The sequence below is a fragment of the Anabrus simplex genome, chromosome 1 (genome assembly GCF_040414725.1).
Source record: "Anabrus simplex isolate iqAnaSimp1 chromosome 1, ASM4041472v1, whole genome shotgun sequence".
Lineage (NCBI taxonomy): Eukaryota > Metazoa > Arthropoda > Insecta > Orthoptera > Tettigoniidae > Anabrus > Anabrus simplex.
The window spans coordinates 1659751804-1659767721 of record NC_090265.1 but is presented as its reverse complement, the minus strand read 5'-3'; the positions used below and the strand labels follow the sequence as shown (position 1 = coordinate 1659767721).

At 42.8% G+C, this 15918-nt stretch overlaps 1 protein-coding gene across 2 annotated transcripts in view; it reads left to right on the top strand.

The window, feature by feature from the left end:
- Positions 1-15918, top strand: part of LOC136881637 (myogenesis-regulating glycosidase) — a 297181-nt gene that overhangs the window by 13445 nt on the left and 267818 nt on the right. Inside the window, exon 1 of one of the 2 annotated variants that reach the window (XM_067154166.2) lies at positions 10965-11274. The exons of the other annotated variant lie outside the window; for it this stretch is intronic. Within the exon in view, the coding sequence (XP_067010267.2) occupies positions 11158-11274 (117 nt within the window). The 5' untranslated portion in view covers positions 10965-11157. Of the gene's footprint in view, positions 1-10964; positions 11275-15918 lie in introns of those variants that run through there. 2 annotated transcript variants of the gene reach the window in all.

Genomic DNA, 15918 nt, shown 5'->3' with positions numbered 1-15918 from the left:
GATTTTGGCCTGAGTTTTTGACTCTTCGGGGTACACCGAGACGCTCCGACTCGTCTCTTGCATGATGTCGAGTCTCCCCCCAGAATCCGAACGAGACTCGTGCGCCGTGGCGTTCACGACGAGGGATTTATCCGAAGATTTACCCCCTGGGGTATGTTTCTTGAAATGTTGTGCCATCATGCTTTTTGACTTGACTTTGCTTTGGACGGGTACCCATCCTTTTACAACTAGGGTTGTTAGCCCTAGAGGTTTCCTCAAGATGTTTTCTGGCTTCTGGTCATGTACCAGTCTTCGCCGTAACCCTGGCAAGGGACCAATTTTTTTTTCACGGTGGTATTTTATTTCCCTACTACTCTCTGACTCTGCTGGCGGCAGAGCCAGCGAGCTTCCCCAATTCCAATGGGATGCGCCCGATGGAGGTAACTGGTAAATCCCCACACGGGTTATTATTATTATTATTATTATTATTATTATTATTATTATTATTATTATTATTATTATTATTATTATTATTATTATTATTATTATTATTATTATTATTATTATTATTAGCCAGCCCTGTGGAGTAGAAGTGGCGTTTTGTTTTCCTGCCAATTCAAGGATTTTTATTCTGGACTGAGAAGTAAAACATAATTCACTGGATACGAGATTTCCTCAAGCTTTTGGTTACAAGAAGAAAGCGCACAGTGAGATGATGCTACTGAAGCCGTGCGGTTAGGAGCGCGCAGCTGTGAGCGTGCATCCGAGAGATAGTGTGTTCGAACCCTACTGTCGGCAGCCCTCAACATGATTTTCCGTAGTTTCCCATTTTCACACCAAGCAAATTCTGGGGCTGTACGTTAATTAAGGCCACGCCCGCTACCTTCCCATTTCTAGGCCTTTCCTATCCCATCGTCGCCATAAGATCTGTGTCGGTGCGACGTAAAACAAATAGCAAAGAAAAAATATACATAGACGAACACTAGTTACCATGGTTACAATAGTGTAGGGAAATTGATGACGATAATTCCAGATAGAACCCCAGCCCAAAAACATGTTCATGTTAAAATAAACTAACAAATTAAAAAATAACTGAACTTTACACAACATTCAACTTATGATAATTTAATTACGTCGCACCGACACAGACAGGTCTTACGGTGACGATAGCATAGGAAAGGGCTAGGATTGGAAAGTAAGTGACCGTGGTCCTAATCAAGGTAAAACCTACAGTAGAAATGGGAAAGTGCGGAAAACCATTTTCAGGGCTGCCGGCAGTTGGGTTCGAACCCACTATCTCCCGAATGAACCGAGCGAGTTGGCCATGCGGTTAGGGTCGCGCAGCTGTGAGCTTGCAAATTTGGAGATAGTGGGTTCGAACTCAGCTGTCGGCAGGTCTGAAGATGGTTTTCCGTGTTCTCCCATTTTCACACCAGGCGAATGCCGGGGCTGTACCTTCATTAAGGCCACGGCCGCTTCCTTCCCACTCCTAGTCCTTTCCCATCCCATCGTCGCCGTAAGACCTTTCTGTGTCAGTGTGACGTTAAAAATATATAACCGAATGCAAGCTGAAAGCTACAATACGTGATCAAAACTAATTACAAATTAACTACAGAAAAACTCCTTACTAGTCGCCATTAAATACAATCATTAGGCCAGGAGAGTAAATGGTATGTAATGAAATTAAATTGGATAGCTCTTCTGAGAGAATATTATAATTAACTGCATTAACACATGTAATACAGCCGGGCTGAGTAGCTCAAATTGTAGAAATCTGTCCTTTTGAACTCACGTTGGCGGGTTAGATCCTGGCTCAGTCCGGTTTTATTTGAAGGTGCTCAAATACGACAGCCTCGTGTAGGTAGATTTACTGGCACTTAAAATTACAGCTGCGGGGCAAAATTCCGGCACCTCCGTTCTCCGAAAACCTTAAAAGTAGTTATAGGGACGCATAACAAGTAACATTGTTAGAGGTCGAAGAGTAGCGATGTATAAATACTGTCTGTAGACATATTTTTGTTAGTGTTTTAATGTCCACTAACACACCGAAGGTTTTCGGCGACGGAAGGATGAAAAAAGGCTAGGACTGGAAAGGTAGCGGCATTGGCCTTAACTAGGATACATACTGGTGTGGAAATGGAAATCGAAGCTCTGAGTTCGATTTCCGGCCAGGTCAGGGATTTTTACCTGGATCTGAGTGCTGGTTTGAGGTCCACTCAGCCTATGTGATTACAATTCAGGAGCTACCTGACGGTGATATAGCGGCCTTGGCCGAGAAGTTCGTCACACCGATCGTGAGTTACTTCATAAGGACTTCGTGAATATTGTGCTATAGGATTTGGTTTTTTGGAAATGAAAACTACGGATAACCATCTTCAGGGCTTCACACGGTGGATCTCCCTAAAGCAAGCTCAAATCTACGCAACTCTAACCGCACGGCCAACTCACTTGATAAAGGTAGACAGAAATATCGTAGACATTAATTAATGAGCATTTTCCAGGTACTCTGGTAACTTAAAACTTGATACCAGAGAAGCTTATAATACCCAAGATGCCTATAAAAATAAATTAAAACTCCCAAAATTCTCAGAGTGAACCAGGCTGGGTGGGGATGTATGTTCAAAATTAGGACTCGGCATCAAAACAACAGAAGAACCCGTAGATGTAAGCAGTAATTTTACCCAATGGGAAACTTTTTCTTTAAATAAACTTGCTGCGATTAGTTCGTGCATCGAAGTGCACGGACACTAGTTGTTATTATTAAATTATAATAACAGGATTCTGTTCATATTAATACTACAGAACCATCATTCCTTCACTTGATATAATCATAATTTTCAGATTATTTAAGGGAAGTTAGTATGTCCTAAGTTGAATGCCTTCTTGACATTTTGTTCTTCCATTAATGTACCCTTGTCAACTACAGGACAGTTAATTAGGAAGAGAAGCTTATCTCTCCTGTATCTTCTTTGTAACTAGAGCTTATTCTACTAACAGTTCCTACTGAAGCTTGATTGCCAGCATAAAGTAATTTGATTGCCTGTAATAACATACCATTGGTGCTATAACCACTAACGACCTTAATAATTGCCAGGACGACAGGGTAATACCTTGAAAAGAGTTTACTATCATCGCAGAAAAATGTCTAAATCAATAAAGTATATTAATATCATAATGTACAAAATAACTAATTATAATTAGAATTTGGGATTTTCAGTTGGTGGTTGCCTGAAATCATAAATTCATTGTTATATATTTTTATTTAATTTAATCCGTTTGGTTGGTTTTATCCCGGGCTCAGTGAGGGATTCCACCTCAAGGACAGTGCCCTGGAGCGTAGGATATTTAGTCAGGAATACAAATGGGGAGGAAAACCAGTACCTCACCCAGACGGCCTCACCTGCTATGCTGAATAGGGGCCTTGTGGGGAATAGGAATATTGGAAGGGAGAGGCAAGGAAGATGGAAGGAAGCGACCGTGGCTTTAACGTAGTTACCATCCCGGCATTTGCATGGAGAAGTGAGAAACCGCGAAAAACCACGTCGAGGATGGAGGAGGAGGTAGGAATCGAACATCTCCACTCAGATGATCTCCCGAGGCTGAGTGGACGCCGTTCTAGTTCTCGTACCAGTTTTCAAATGTCGTGGCAGAACCGGGAATCGAACCAGGACATCCGGCGGTGGCAGCTAATCACACTAACGACTACACCACAGACGCGGACTTGTTTGATGGAAATAACGTTAAAAGGAGGGGGCGTGACTGTCTCAGTGGCTTTGCTACTGGCTACCCACCTGGAACGCTGAGGTTCGAATCCCGGTTGATTCTGGGTTGAGATTTTCATCTCACAAATCACGTTCCTTCAGAAAGGGCATTCCTCAATAAACCGCCGGAAAGAAACAAAATGAGGATGGCACCAGTGACCCTAGAATTTTCTGAGATCTGAGGAAAGGTCTGTACGGCTCGTTGGCTGACTGGTCAGCGTATTAGCCTTCTTTTTAGAGGGGCCCGAGTTCGATTCCCGACAGGACCGGCGATTTCAGCGGCGTGTTGTTAATTTCTTTGGCTCGGGGACTGGGTGTTCGTGCTTGATCTACACGCAATAATTAATATCTCCCTCAGCATAGGGTTGGCATCAGAAGAGGCATACGGTTGTAAAACCGGGTTGAGATAAGGCTAGGAAGGAGAAGTGAGAACAATAAAAGGAAGGCTTTGTATAAGAGATTAATAAGATTATAAGAGGATATTGGTAAAAGTACGTTAGAAATTCACACAAAGCCATGGTGAAACAGCCCATCTGGGTTTTGATCTGCCAAGACGACTGCTGCCCAGCCAGATGGACTGCAAATGCTGGGGTGGCAAGTGGTCAGCGTGCAACATCCTCAGCCGCACTGCTTGGTTTTCTTGACCAGGTTCACTACCTCTCTTGTCAACAGCACGAGGCCGAGTGAACCCCACTCCACAATTTAAATCCCTGGAGTGAGAATTGAAACAAGTGACAAACAGCTCTAAGATGTCTCAATATTATTTTCAATCTTTGTAGACCTGGTGAAGGACAATGGTCAGAGTAGTAATCTTCGGTTAGCGGGATCCGAGTTCGATTCCGGATCGGGCCGGAGATTTCTGCCGCGTTTCGTTAATTCGTTTGGCTCGGGGACTGAGTATTTGTGTTTTTCTTAATATTTCTATATACATACGACACCCCGTACTACCAACCCGCATACAAAAACACAATGGTGATTACTGCCGGATTTAAAATATGGATACTCGAGTTACACGTCAATCAAAAACGAACGGTTGGTCCAATATGAAACCTAATCACGCCAAATTATAGTGCATTCTTTCTGAGTTTAGATTCACTAATAGTGTTGTTGATTTTGCGTCCCATTGGCTACTTTAACGGTTTTCGGAGACACCGAGGTGCCAGAATTTTATCCCGCGGAAGTTCTTTTACGTGTTGGTAAATTTACCAACACGGGGCTGATATATTTGCGCACCTTCAAATACCATCGGACTGAGCCAGGATCGAACCTGCTAACTTGGGCTCATAAAACCAGCTCCTTTACCGTCTGAGCCACTCAGCCTGCTGTTTAGATCTGGTGCACATTTTGTTGTTTCATGTTCACCGTTTTAGCTGTTTCTTTTTTTTTTTTTACATCGCACCGACACAGATAGGTCTTACGGCGACGATGGAACAGGAAAGGCCTAGGAATGGGAAGGAAGCGTCCGTTGCCTTAATTAAGGTACAGCCCCAGCATATGCCTGGTATGAAAATAGGAAACCACGGAAAACCATCTTCAGGGCTGCCGACAGGGGGGTTCGAACCACATATTTCCCGAATACTGGATACTGGCCGCACTTAAGCGACTGCAGCTATCGAGCTCGGTAGCAATAAGATTAGATAGCCTACACGATGAATGGCTCTGCAGACTGTCGCTGCGTCTACATGCAGTAAATCACCAACGACTAACTGAAAACTTCCGTGGCAAAGAATCTCAAAGTTATTACTAACATGTGCATTGGAGTTGGTAGGTTTAACTAGAATATCACGCAACCTGAGTTCTAGCTGGTCCACGGTATCTTTTCCCAAGCGATCCCTCAGTTTAAACTTCTTTTCACTCAATTCTCTCACTGGATTTCCTCTTTCACAGAACACACGGGGAGCACGACGAAATTAATCATTTTCATCATCAGAAGATATATCGGAGAAATCAGAGTAATCAGTCATCTGTAAAATACGAACGAGATAAGATAACGTAAGCAATTTATCGAGGTTATGTTATAGAATTATTACATTACACTTCAGTAAAAGAAGCGTAATATTGCCTATATACGGACAACAACTATAGCTAGTAATGTATGAGGTTAGACTTCAGTGTATTTTTTAACCATTTATCGTAAAAAAGGTAATATTTTATTAACAATCAGTTGTTCTTGTATCTCAAGTAGAGAACAACTCCTTGAACTAAGATCAAAGAGTTCGTGTCGTCTCAAAACTCACGAGTTTCAAAACTCACGAGTCTCAAAACTCATGAATTCCAGGAAGAGGATTAGTGAGAACAAGTTTCTCTACCTGCGCCAGTCTCAAAACTCACGAGCAGGGCCAGTCCTTTGAATGGTTAAATGTCCACCCTATTAGTGATGGGTTAATCGAATATTTTGAATAATCAAATAACTTCCATCCGATTATTTAAATAATCTAATAAATAATCAAATAAAATAATCGAATGAGTTTCAAATATCATTCAGTTATATCGCGCGGAATAATAGGATGCGACACGGATATTTTTTTCGGTTTAAATGTGTCTGGTAGATAACCGATTGAAATAAACAAATAGATGAACGCTTACGAAAATTAGAAATACGCCTTTTTCCAAATGAATCTCCAAATGTTGAAACTGAATGAGTGAATTAACTGGCTTGGCATCTAATATCTCGAAATAAAATTCCTTATTCAAGTAAATGCCGCCTTCTGGCCACATTATGGAGCTAAGCCCCAGTACTAACAACTGACAGTTTCTTTTAACTAGCAGTGGGAAATATACCCACTTTAATTTTATGTCGTCCAGCTGCATGCATAAATGGTTAGCATGCTGGCCTTTGGTCCAAAGGGTCCCGAGTTTGGTTTCCGGTCGGGTGGGAGATTTTAACTTTCATTAGTTAATTCCTATGGCTCGGGGAGTGGGTGTTCGTGCCGTCTTCAGCATTAGACTTCATCTTCGGTAGGGCTTCATCCTCACAGACGTGCAGGCACCTATACGGCGTCAACTCAAGACCTGCACCAGACCAACCAGGAGGCCACATGCCAGTATTATAAATTTATGTGAAAGGTAAGAAATGCATTATATTAACTTTAAGACAACAGCAAAATATTTTTAAAATAATGATAATACACCTCGGTCTCTTGGGACATCCTGTAGGTGATAAATAAATAAATTCTATTCTATTCTATTCTATTCTATTCTATTCTATTCTATTCTATTCTATTCATTCACTAACCATTATTTTTCCCCCCGTAGGTTGGGGTGGCAGAATAACATTCACAGTATCCCCTGCCTGTCGTAAGAAGCGATTAAAAAGAGCCCCAAGGGGCTCTTAAATTATTAAATTATTATTAATTATTCTAAACAATTGATAGGCAATCTGCTACCAGGGTGACTGTCCTAAGTCGGTGGAAAAACATGGGTTGAAGGGAAGCGTGAGTCACCGCGCACCTCATCGCAAGCACCTGCTGTCAGGATTCGTGAATTTTGAGACTCGTTAGAATGTTTACTTTAGCTACCAGTTTGTAGTCGTGAGTTTTGATACTATTTGTTACTAATTATAGCCCGTGAATTTTGAGACTCGTGAGTTTTGAGACGTAACCAAAGAGTTTGAACGGAGAAATTTCTCCAGTCAAAGTTGATCTTAGTTCAGTGCGAACTGATCTCAGATTAACGTTTATACAATACAAATGTACGAGTTTTGTGTGAACCGAGATCAATTTCATCTCTGATCTAAGATCAAACGGTTTATACAATCGGCCCTAGATGTGTCGGGTTGAGTAGCTTGAGGCCTTTTGAGTCCAGCTTGGGTCTTGGCCTACCAAGTGGCCGCTGCTCAGCCGGAAGATTACAAGGTGTCGTGTGGTCAGCACGACGAATCCTTTCGGCCGATATTCTTGGCTTTCTAGACCGGGCCGCTATCTCACCGTCAGCTAGCTCCTCAATTGTAATCACGTAGGCTGAGTGGACCTCGAACGAGACCTCAAATCTAGGTAAGAAGAATCCCTGACATGGCCGGTAATCGAACCCGGGGCCTCTGGATAAGAAGCAGACACGCTATCCCTGTATCACGGGGCCGGCTGCTATGGCACTGTTCACTTATTTAAAACATTCGCTAGGAAATAATTCTAAGTGTAAAAGAGAAAACGAAATTATCGTCGTAAGGTCATCAGGTAATCCAATGCGATATGTTGTAAATAAAGAAGTATTTAATTATATTGTTTGTATTTGTCTTATTGATTTACTTCTTAAATATTCAGTTTAAGCTTACAAGATAATATTGACAGTGATGCAGGTCATTAATTATTCATCATTGTTTAGAAATACAAGTAGCTGGGTCTTGATTTTATCACCAGCTGTGTCTAGTTTAATGACGGCGACCACCTACCTCTCTGACTTTGCTACATAGTGTGGGCAGGTCCGGACTAGACAGCCGAACACCCGGTTTCCATATGCGAGTCCTTAGTTCGAAAGCTGGTTGGATCCTCATGAAATTCACCATCGGCTGTCTCGGTCTTGGCGTCACTGAAGAGGTGTACTAGAGAAATTAAGTAGTTTCCCGTTGCTATCATCACCGAGTTAGAATATATGCTGTTATAGCCTACAGCGTTATTCAATTAAGTTGTCCACCTGAAGTATCTTTTGATCCGTTAAAGAAATAGAATTCTGTTTTCACATACCGGTACTTAAATTGTATTAAGGTTCTCAAAAACGCTATTCAGTGTTTCTCTATCACGTACATAAATTGCCGAGAAACCGGTAGCAACTTTTTCTTAAATGGGACTATACTAATTTCATCCAATACAACAACTAAGGATCGAGTGACAAGTTCTTTTTTTTAAGCAAGCTGCATTACGTGGCACCGACACAGGTAGGTCTTATAGCGATGATGGGACAGGAAAGGGCTAGAAGTGGGAAGAAAGCGGCCGAAAAGGTACAGCCCCAGCATTTGCCTGGTGTGAAAATGGGAAACCACGGAAAACCATCTTCAGGGCTGCCGACAGTGGGGCTCGAACCCACTATCTCCCGAATACTGGATACTGGCCGCACTTAAGCGACTGCAGCTATCGAGTTCGGTAGTGACAAGTTCAGTGATTCCTTATTTTTCCAAATCTGACGAGTACTTTTGGAGATATTAAAGAGGTTTTAATTTCCTTCAGGCAACATTCTTATCTTTATTGATATTCGTTATGAAATATTCAATATACAATATACAATATTCATTTGCCTATTTTAAAGCAACTTGTGAGCTATTCTTTTTCTTACAAGTGGCTTTACGTCACACCGACACAGACGACGATGGGATAGGAAAGGGCTAGGAGTGGGAAGGAAGCGGTCATGGCCTTAATTAAGGTGTGTGAATGCCTGGCGTGAAAATGGAAAACCACGGAAAACCATCTTCAGGGCTGTCGACAGTGGGGTTCGAACCCACTATCTGTCGGATGCAAGCTCACAGCTGCGTGATTCTAACCGCACGGCCTAGACGGTAACGCCGTCTCTCTGGCCAGGGAGATGTGATACGGTGAAGGAGATGTTCGGAGAAGGTGAGGTGGTTGGCAGTCGTGGTCTATACAAGGAACTGTCCCGGCATTCGGCTTAGTGCAGGAGAATGGAAAACCACTCACAGGACAACCGACGCTGGGAACCAGTCCCTCTCCGTCTCCCGAATCCAGAGGCTCGGTCGGAGTGCAGAGCTGTCGAACCACGGACCAGCCGTGGCCAAATGAAGTCCACGCTGCAACCGCCGACGGCACGACCAACTCGCTCGGTATAAACTACTGTATGCTTTGGCAAACACATACTGGTGTCAGAATAATAAATAAATAAATAAATAAATAAATAAATAAATAAATAAATAAATAAATAAATAAATAAATAAAAAGTGTGATTAGCTGCCACCCCCTGAGGCCCGGGTTCAATATCCGGCTCTGCCATGACATTTGAAAAGTGATACGAGGGCTCCATTCAGCCTCGGGAGGTCAACTGATTAGATGTGGGTTCGATTCCCACCTCAGCCATCCTCGAACTGGTTTTCCGTGGTCTCTCACTTCTTCAGGTAAATGCCGGGATGATACCTAACTGAAGGCCACGGCCGCTTCCTTCCCTCTTCCTTGTCTATCCCTTCCAATCTTCCCACTCCCCCCCACCCCACCACACAAGGCCCCTGTTCAGCACAGCAGGTGAGGCCCCCTGGGTGACGTACCGGTCATTCTCCCCAGTTTCATCTCCCGACCCAAAGTCTTACGCTTCAGGACACTGCCCTTGAGACGGTAGAAGTGGGATCCCTCGTTGAGTCCGAGGGAAAAAACCAACCCTGGAGGGTAAACAGATTAAGTAGCATTTTTTGTTGCTAATTTGCTTTACGTCGCACCGACACAGATAGGTCTTCTGGCGACGATGGGATAGGAGAGCCTTAGGAATGGGAAGGAAGCAGCTGTGGCCTTAATTACGGTACAGCCCCAGCATTTGCCTGGTGTTAAAATGGAAAACCACGGAAAACCATCTTCAGGGCTGTCGACAGTAGGGTTCGAACCCACTATCTCCCGGATGCAAGCTCACAGCTGCGCGCTCCTAACCGCACGGCCAACTCGCCCGGTGATAAATAAATAAATAAATAAAAAGTGTGATCAGTTGCCACCCCCTGAGGCCTGGGTTCGATTTCGGCTCAGCCATGACATTTGAAAAGCGATACGAGGGCTGGAACGGGATCCATTCATTCTCGGGAGGTCAACTGAGTAGAGGTGGGTTCGATTCCCACCTCAGCCATCCTCGAAGTAGTTTTCCGTGGTTTCTCACTTTTTCCGTGTTTCCTCACTTCTCCAGGATGATACCTAACTGATGGCCACGGCCACTTCCTTCCCTCTTCTTTGTCTATCCTTTCTAATCTTCCCATCCCCCCCCCCCCCACCAAGACCTCTGTTCAGCATAGAGGCGGACAATAATAATAATAATAATAATAATAATAATAATAATAATAATAATAATAATAATAATAATAATAACTGTCTGCTGTTTCTTCAGGTTTTTGTTTCTGCAATGAATGAGATGCCGCAATTAATGAAGCAGTCGAATGCTACTCTGCTGTTAGCATACGTAATTTATTCAGGGAACTGAAGGACATTTAAAGTTATGCCAGAACGTGGAGCATAACCAGTCCTCATGATCGTCATGTTCAGTGTGGAGGAAGCCCTCCTCGATGCAGGTGACAGTGAAAAAGAGGGGGGAAAAGTGCAGCTACGGGCGATTACTGGCGGATCCATTACTCGCCACAAGGACAGCCTGTGGCGAGCACATGTGTAACCGCTGTTGATGCTCGATAATTTGTTTGTGAGCAACATTATTGGTGTTGTCTATTGGAGTTGTTAACACGTCGGTGTTAATACATTTAGCAGCTCGTTACGTTGTTCATCCTGGACACATGAGTGAGCAACACAAGTTCCGTCGGATAGAGGAACCCAATAACAGCAGGAAGGAAGGAAAGAGCCGGTTGCTGGACGCATCCCGGAACATGTTCCACAGAGTGCGCTTCCAGAAGGTCAGTCCCTACTTAATATTCACTTTGTACGAGAGTCTAGTATATTACATATTGAAGTGACTTGGTTAAATCCCCAAATCAAGGCAGTATTGGAAGTATGACGCATTTTGTGTATGATTAACATACATACATACATAGGCCTACATACATACATTACATACATTATCCTTATAGACTGTTATGCCTTTCAGCGTTCAGTCTGCAAGCCTCTGTGAATTTACTAAACGTCGCCACAATCCTCGATTTGCAACTAGTGTTGTGGCCTCATTTAGTTCTATACCTCTTATCTTTAAATCGTTAGAAACCGAGTCTAACCATCGTCGTCTTGGTCTACCTCTACTTCTCTTACCCTCCATAGTAGAGTCCATTATTCTCCTAGGTAACCTATTCTCCTCCATTCGCCTCACATGACCCCACCACCGAAGCCGGTTTATGCGTACTGCTTCATCCATCGAGTTCATTCCTAAATTAGCCTTTATCTCCTCATTTCGAGGTGTATGATTTTAAAAAAAACCTGTAGTCACGTCCTAGTTCGTGAACCATGGGCAACGGCTGAGTGGCTTAGTAAGTGGTCCTGAGAGTCGGGATACCAGTTGCTATGGAATGGGATTGGGCATCTCGGACATATTCTGAGTCATGGCCCTCCTTGTGCTCAGGCGGCTAGGACTATACAATTCACCGGTGGTCCATAACCCGTTAGAGGAGAGATCCTCACTTGGACTATGTGCAAGTAGGGTAGCATCCTGCTTCATGAATTTACCGAGCTCAGAACATTTTAAGTGTATGATTAAAAAAGTTAATATTTATACATTGAAACAACTGTTAATTGTGCTGTAGACATATACTGTAGATCAGGGGTTTCCAATTTGCAAGGGTTCGAGGGCCATTTTGGAAACCTTAGTCATGTTCGCGGGCCGCACTTGACTAGGCCAATTTTCGTAAAATTCTGCAAATAGTACAGAAGCACCATTATGGAATAATATGCATAGTTCAATTGAAATGAGGGTTTGATCATTTTAATTGCTTAAAACATTATTTTAAAATTGCATAAACGAATGAAATTTGGAGCCGGGCTGAGTGGCCAAGGCGGTTGAGGCGCTGGCTCAGTCCGGTGGTATTTGAAGGTGCTCAAATACGTCAGCCTCGTGTCGGTAGATTTACTGGTACGTAAAAGAACTCCTGTGGGACAAAATTTTGACATCTCGGCGTCTCCCAAAACCATCAAAAGTAGCCAGTGGGACGCAAAAATAATAACATTATTACTTGAAATTTGGATTTTAAATGTTTTAAAATCAAACATAATCTGTTGAGAAGAAGTGAATACTTGAAAAGAGGAACTAGTGTTACAGAAAAATTAGTTCTGACTTGGGTCTGTAAGGAAGAAAAAATTAATACGTTTTTGAACGAGCTAATAAATATTTTTGTGACTTTCCTTCACATTATTTCTTACAGTGCTCTCGCGGGCCACATGCGGCCCGCGGGCCGCCATTTGGAAACCCCTGCTATAGATGATTAGATAGATGGATGGAAAGACTTGGTAAACAATAGAATGGGAATCTGCCACTTGGGTGACAGTCTTATATTTAGATCATTGATTGATTGATGGATGGATATATATATACAGGATTATTTAGCTAAGATGCCCACCTCAAATAACTCAAGAACTGTTGAAGATATCAACATTCTGTTTTCACTTTCAGTAAACGTACCAAGGGGCTCATAATTCGACTTGCAGTACTTCTCAAGAGTGTCAATATCTGCTGAAATAATGGTACTAACTTTTTTTTCAAATATTAGTGCACTGTTTTCTATCCCTACACTTAAACTTACAAACGTTATGAATGCGGTGCCGTGATTGTTTTGAAAATAGTACAAGTACTTCTCGAGAACATGTAATATATTCAAACACACTTCATTTACCAGCCGGGGATTGCCCTGTTCGATTCCACCAACGTACCGTATGAAACACGAGCTAGTTGTTGACATACAGAACTTCTTCGCCTTCTTCTGACAGCCATAGTTAGTATTCGCTCTACTGTGCCCATAAATACACTATGGTAAATTGTGCGATTTAACCTCATTGATATCATCGTACCGCCTCTGTGGGTTGGTAGTCAGTATGATTAGCTGCCACTCCCGGAGGCCCGGGTTCGATTCTCGGCTCTGCCATGAAATATGAAAAGCGGTACGAGGGCTGGAATGGAGTCCACTCACCCTCGGGAGGTCAACTGAGTAGAGGAGATTCGATTCCTACCTCAGCCATCCTCGAAGTCGTTTTTCGTGGTTTCCCGCTTCTCCTCCAGGCAAATGCCGGGATGGTACCTAACTTGAGGCCGCCACCGTTTCCTTCCCTCTTCCTTGTCTATCCCTTCCGATCTTTCCATCCCCCACAAGTCCCCTGTTCAGCATAACAGGTGAGGCCGTCTGGGGGAGGTACTGGTCCTCCTTTCCAGTTGTAACCCCCGACCCAAAATCTCACACTCCAGGACACTGCCCTTGAGGCGGTAGAGAGGGGGTCCCTCGCTGAGTCCAAAGGAGGAACCAACCCTGGAGGGTAAATGGATTAAGAAAGAATGAATGAAATAAATATCACCGTAGATAACAGATAAAGGAAACGCAGACATACGATGGGTTTTCTTTACTTTCAGACTTCCCATGGTCAACCCCAGTTCTTTTTCCATCATGACGGTATTAGGTCTGCGAATTGGAGGGAGTTTCATGTTCACTGCCTTCGTGACCGTTCTTTCTTTTGTTCATTCTTCGAAGGATTGAACTGCAGTATTTCCTATATTCCTTCTAAATAGTGTTAAGAAAGGGCGATTGCCCAGTTGTACCTCTTAAAAATAATACTTTCACTACCACCATTACTTTCAAACATTCATTGTAATGCGCGGGTGTCAAAGCTTGCCCGCCATAAGCGCAGTGCCCGTGCTAGAAATACCTGTGCACGAGGGCGCAAGTCTCTTCCCTCATTCGGCTTGTACTTCCCCACGTTGCTGAATCAGGCCTGTGCACGCCTAGCGGTGATAGCTCCAGGTCATGGGCGTACTTTCTTGAGCATTTTGATTGGGGGGGGGGAGGGGCAGGGATTATAGGGGAGGGGTTCAATGGGTGCTCCTTCGTGAGAGCAATTTGCGACGACAAAATTAGTAATAATATTCTATATTAATTACTTTAATTGAATAACCAAAACCTCTGTAAAGTAAAGAACATTCGCACAGAATTACAAAGTAGACCTAGTTTTAATGTATTTGTTACTTGGCCTGTTGTTATCCGTAAAAGTAAAACTCAAGCAGACAACAGGGACAAAAAAGCAAAACCTTTCTTTATTTACACAATGCGAAGGTAAAATTCAACAATAATAGAAATTATTTATATCACTTGGCCTCTTTTTGTCCGTAAAAGTAAAACTCAAGTAGACAACACGAAAAAGAATTTTTCTTTGTCTTACATAATGTGAAGGTAAAACTGAACAATAATAGAAATTATTTCTATCAACATAATATAGGTAGCGTATGAATTTTTGCAACAATAATTTTGTTTCATTGAGCTAAATTAAACAGAGCAGGGGGCGGGGTGGCAACTGCCACACCCTGCCATCCCCGAATTACGCCTATGGCTCCAGTTACCTGTTTTGATCTACAAGTAATGGTTGAAACATACAAGCTTCATTGGCTGTGGGATAGGTAAGGACTGACATAGCAGTTTGTCAGTGCGTGGTTGTGTTGGTTTACTTCTGTATCACAGCCTATTTTCTTTTGTTTAAGTTTATAAAAGCATGACGTTTTGCTGCAGAAATGATATGGAAGCGGCATAGTATTCAGTATTGTTCTGCTTCAAGAATGTTCACAGGAGAGTTGAGCATCTTAAGACATTAAAATATAAATGCCTTTCTTTTTGTACCTTATGAGGGCCGATGACCTTAGATGTTAGGCCCCTTTAAACAACAAGCATCATCATTATCATCATCACCTTTAAGTAATTATTTACTTTTAAGTAATTATTTACTTTTCTGGTGCACGATGAATACAGAGCATGTTGTTCGGCACAATTTATACAAACGCCGTGTTGAACACATTTAATTATGCGCGCCCTTATATGAAAGAATGTATACTGTACATGTATTGCACCGAGTACCGTAATTATGAACGTGTAATGTACACCCCTTCAGACTTGCGCTATCTGATATAATCCTGGACTAGCGCTCGTATCAGCTGTTTACCATGCACGCAGAGTTGTCAGTCAGCTCGTAACCTTGTAATGCCTGTTGTAATGCTAACTACTATCCTTCATACCAGGCCTTTCTTTCTTTTCTTTTTGTTTATTAACGTTTCTCCTTCTTTCTCTACCACATTTCCCACAACTTGGAGGGGATGCGGTTGTGATCCGTGTCACGTATGTGGATTTGGCACAGGTTTACGGTATAGTTTTCTTTTTTTCCTCTTTTGTCTAATTTTCGCACCACCTCAGGTGGGCTTTCGGCGAAGATGGAATAGGAAAGTAGTAGGACTGGGAAGGTAGCGGCCAAGGCCGTAATTAACGTACAACCACAGCGTTTGCCTGCTGTGAAAATGGCAAACCGCGGAAAACCATCCTCTATTAACACTAATCAGAGGGAAAATATGGAAGGGGTCCGAAACTTCG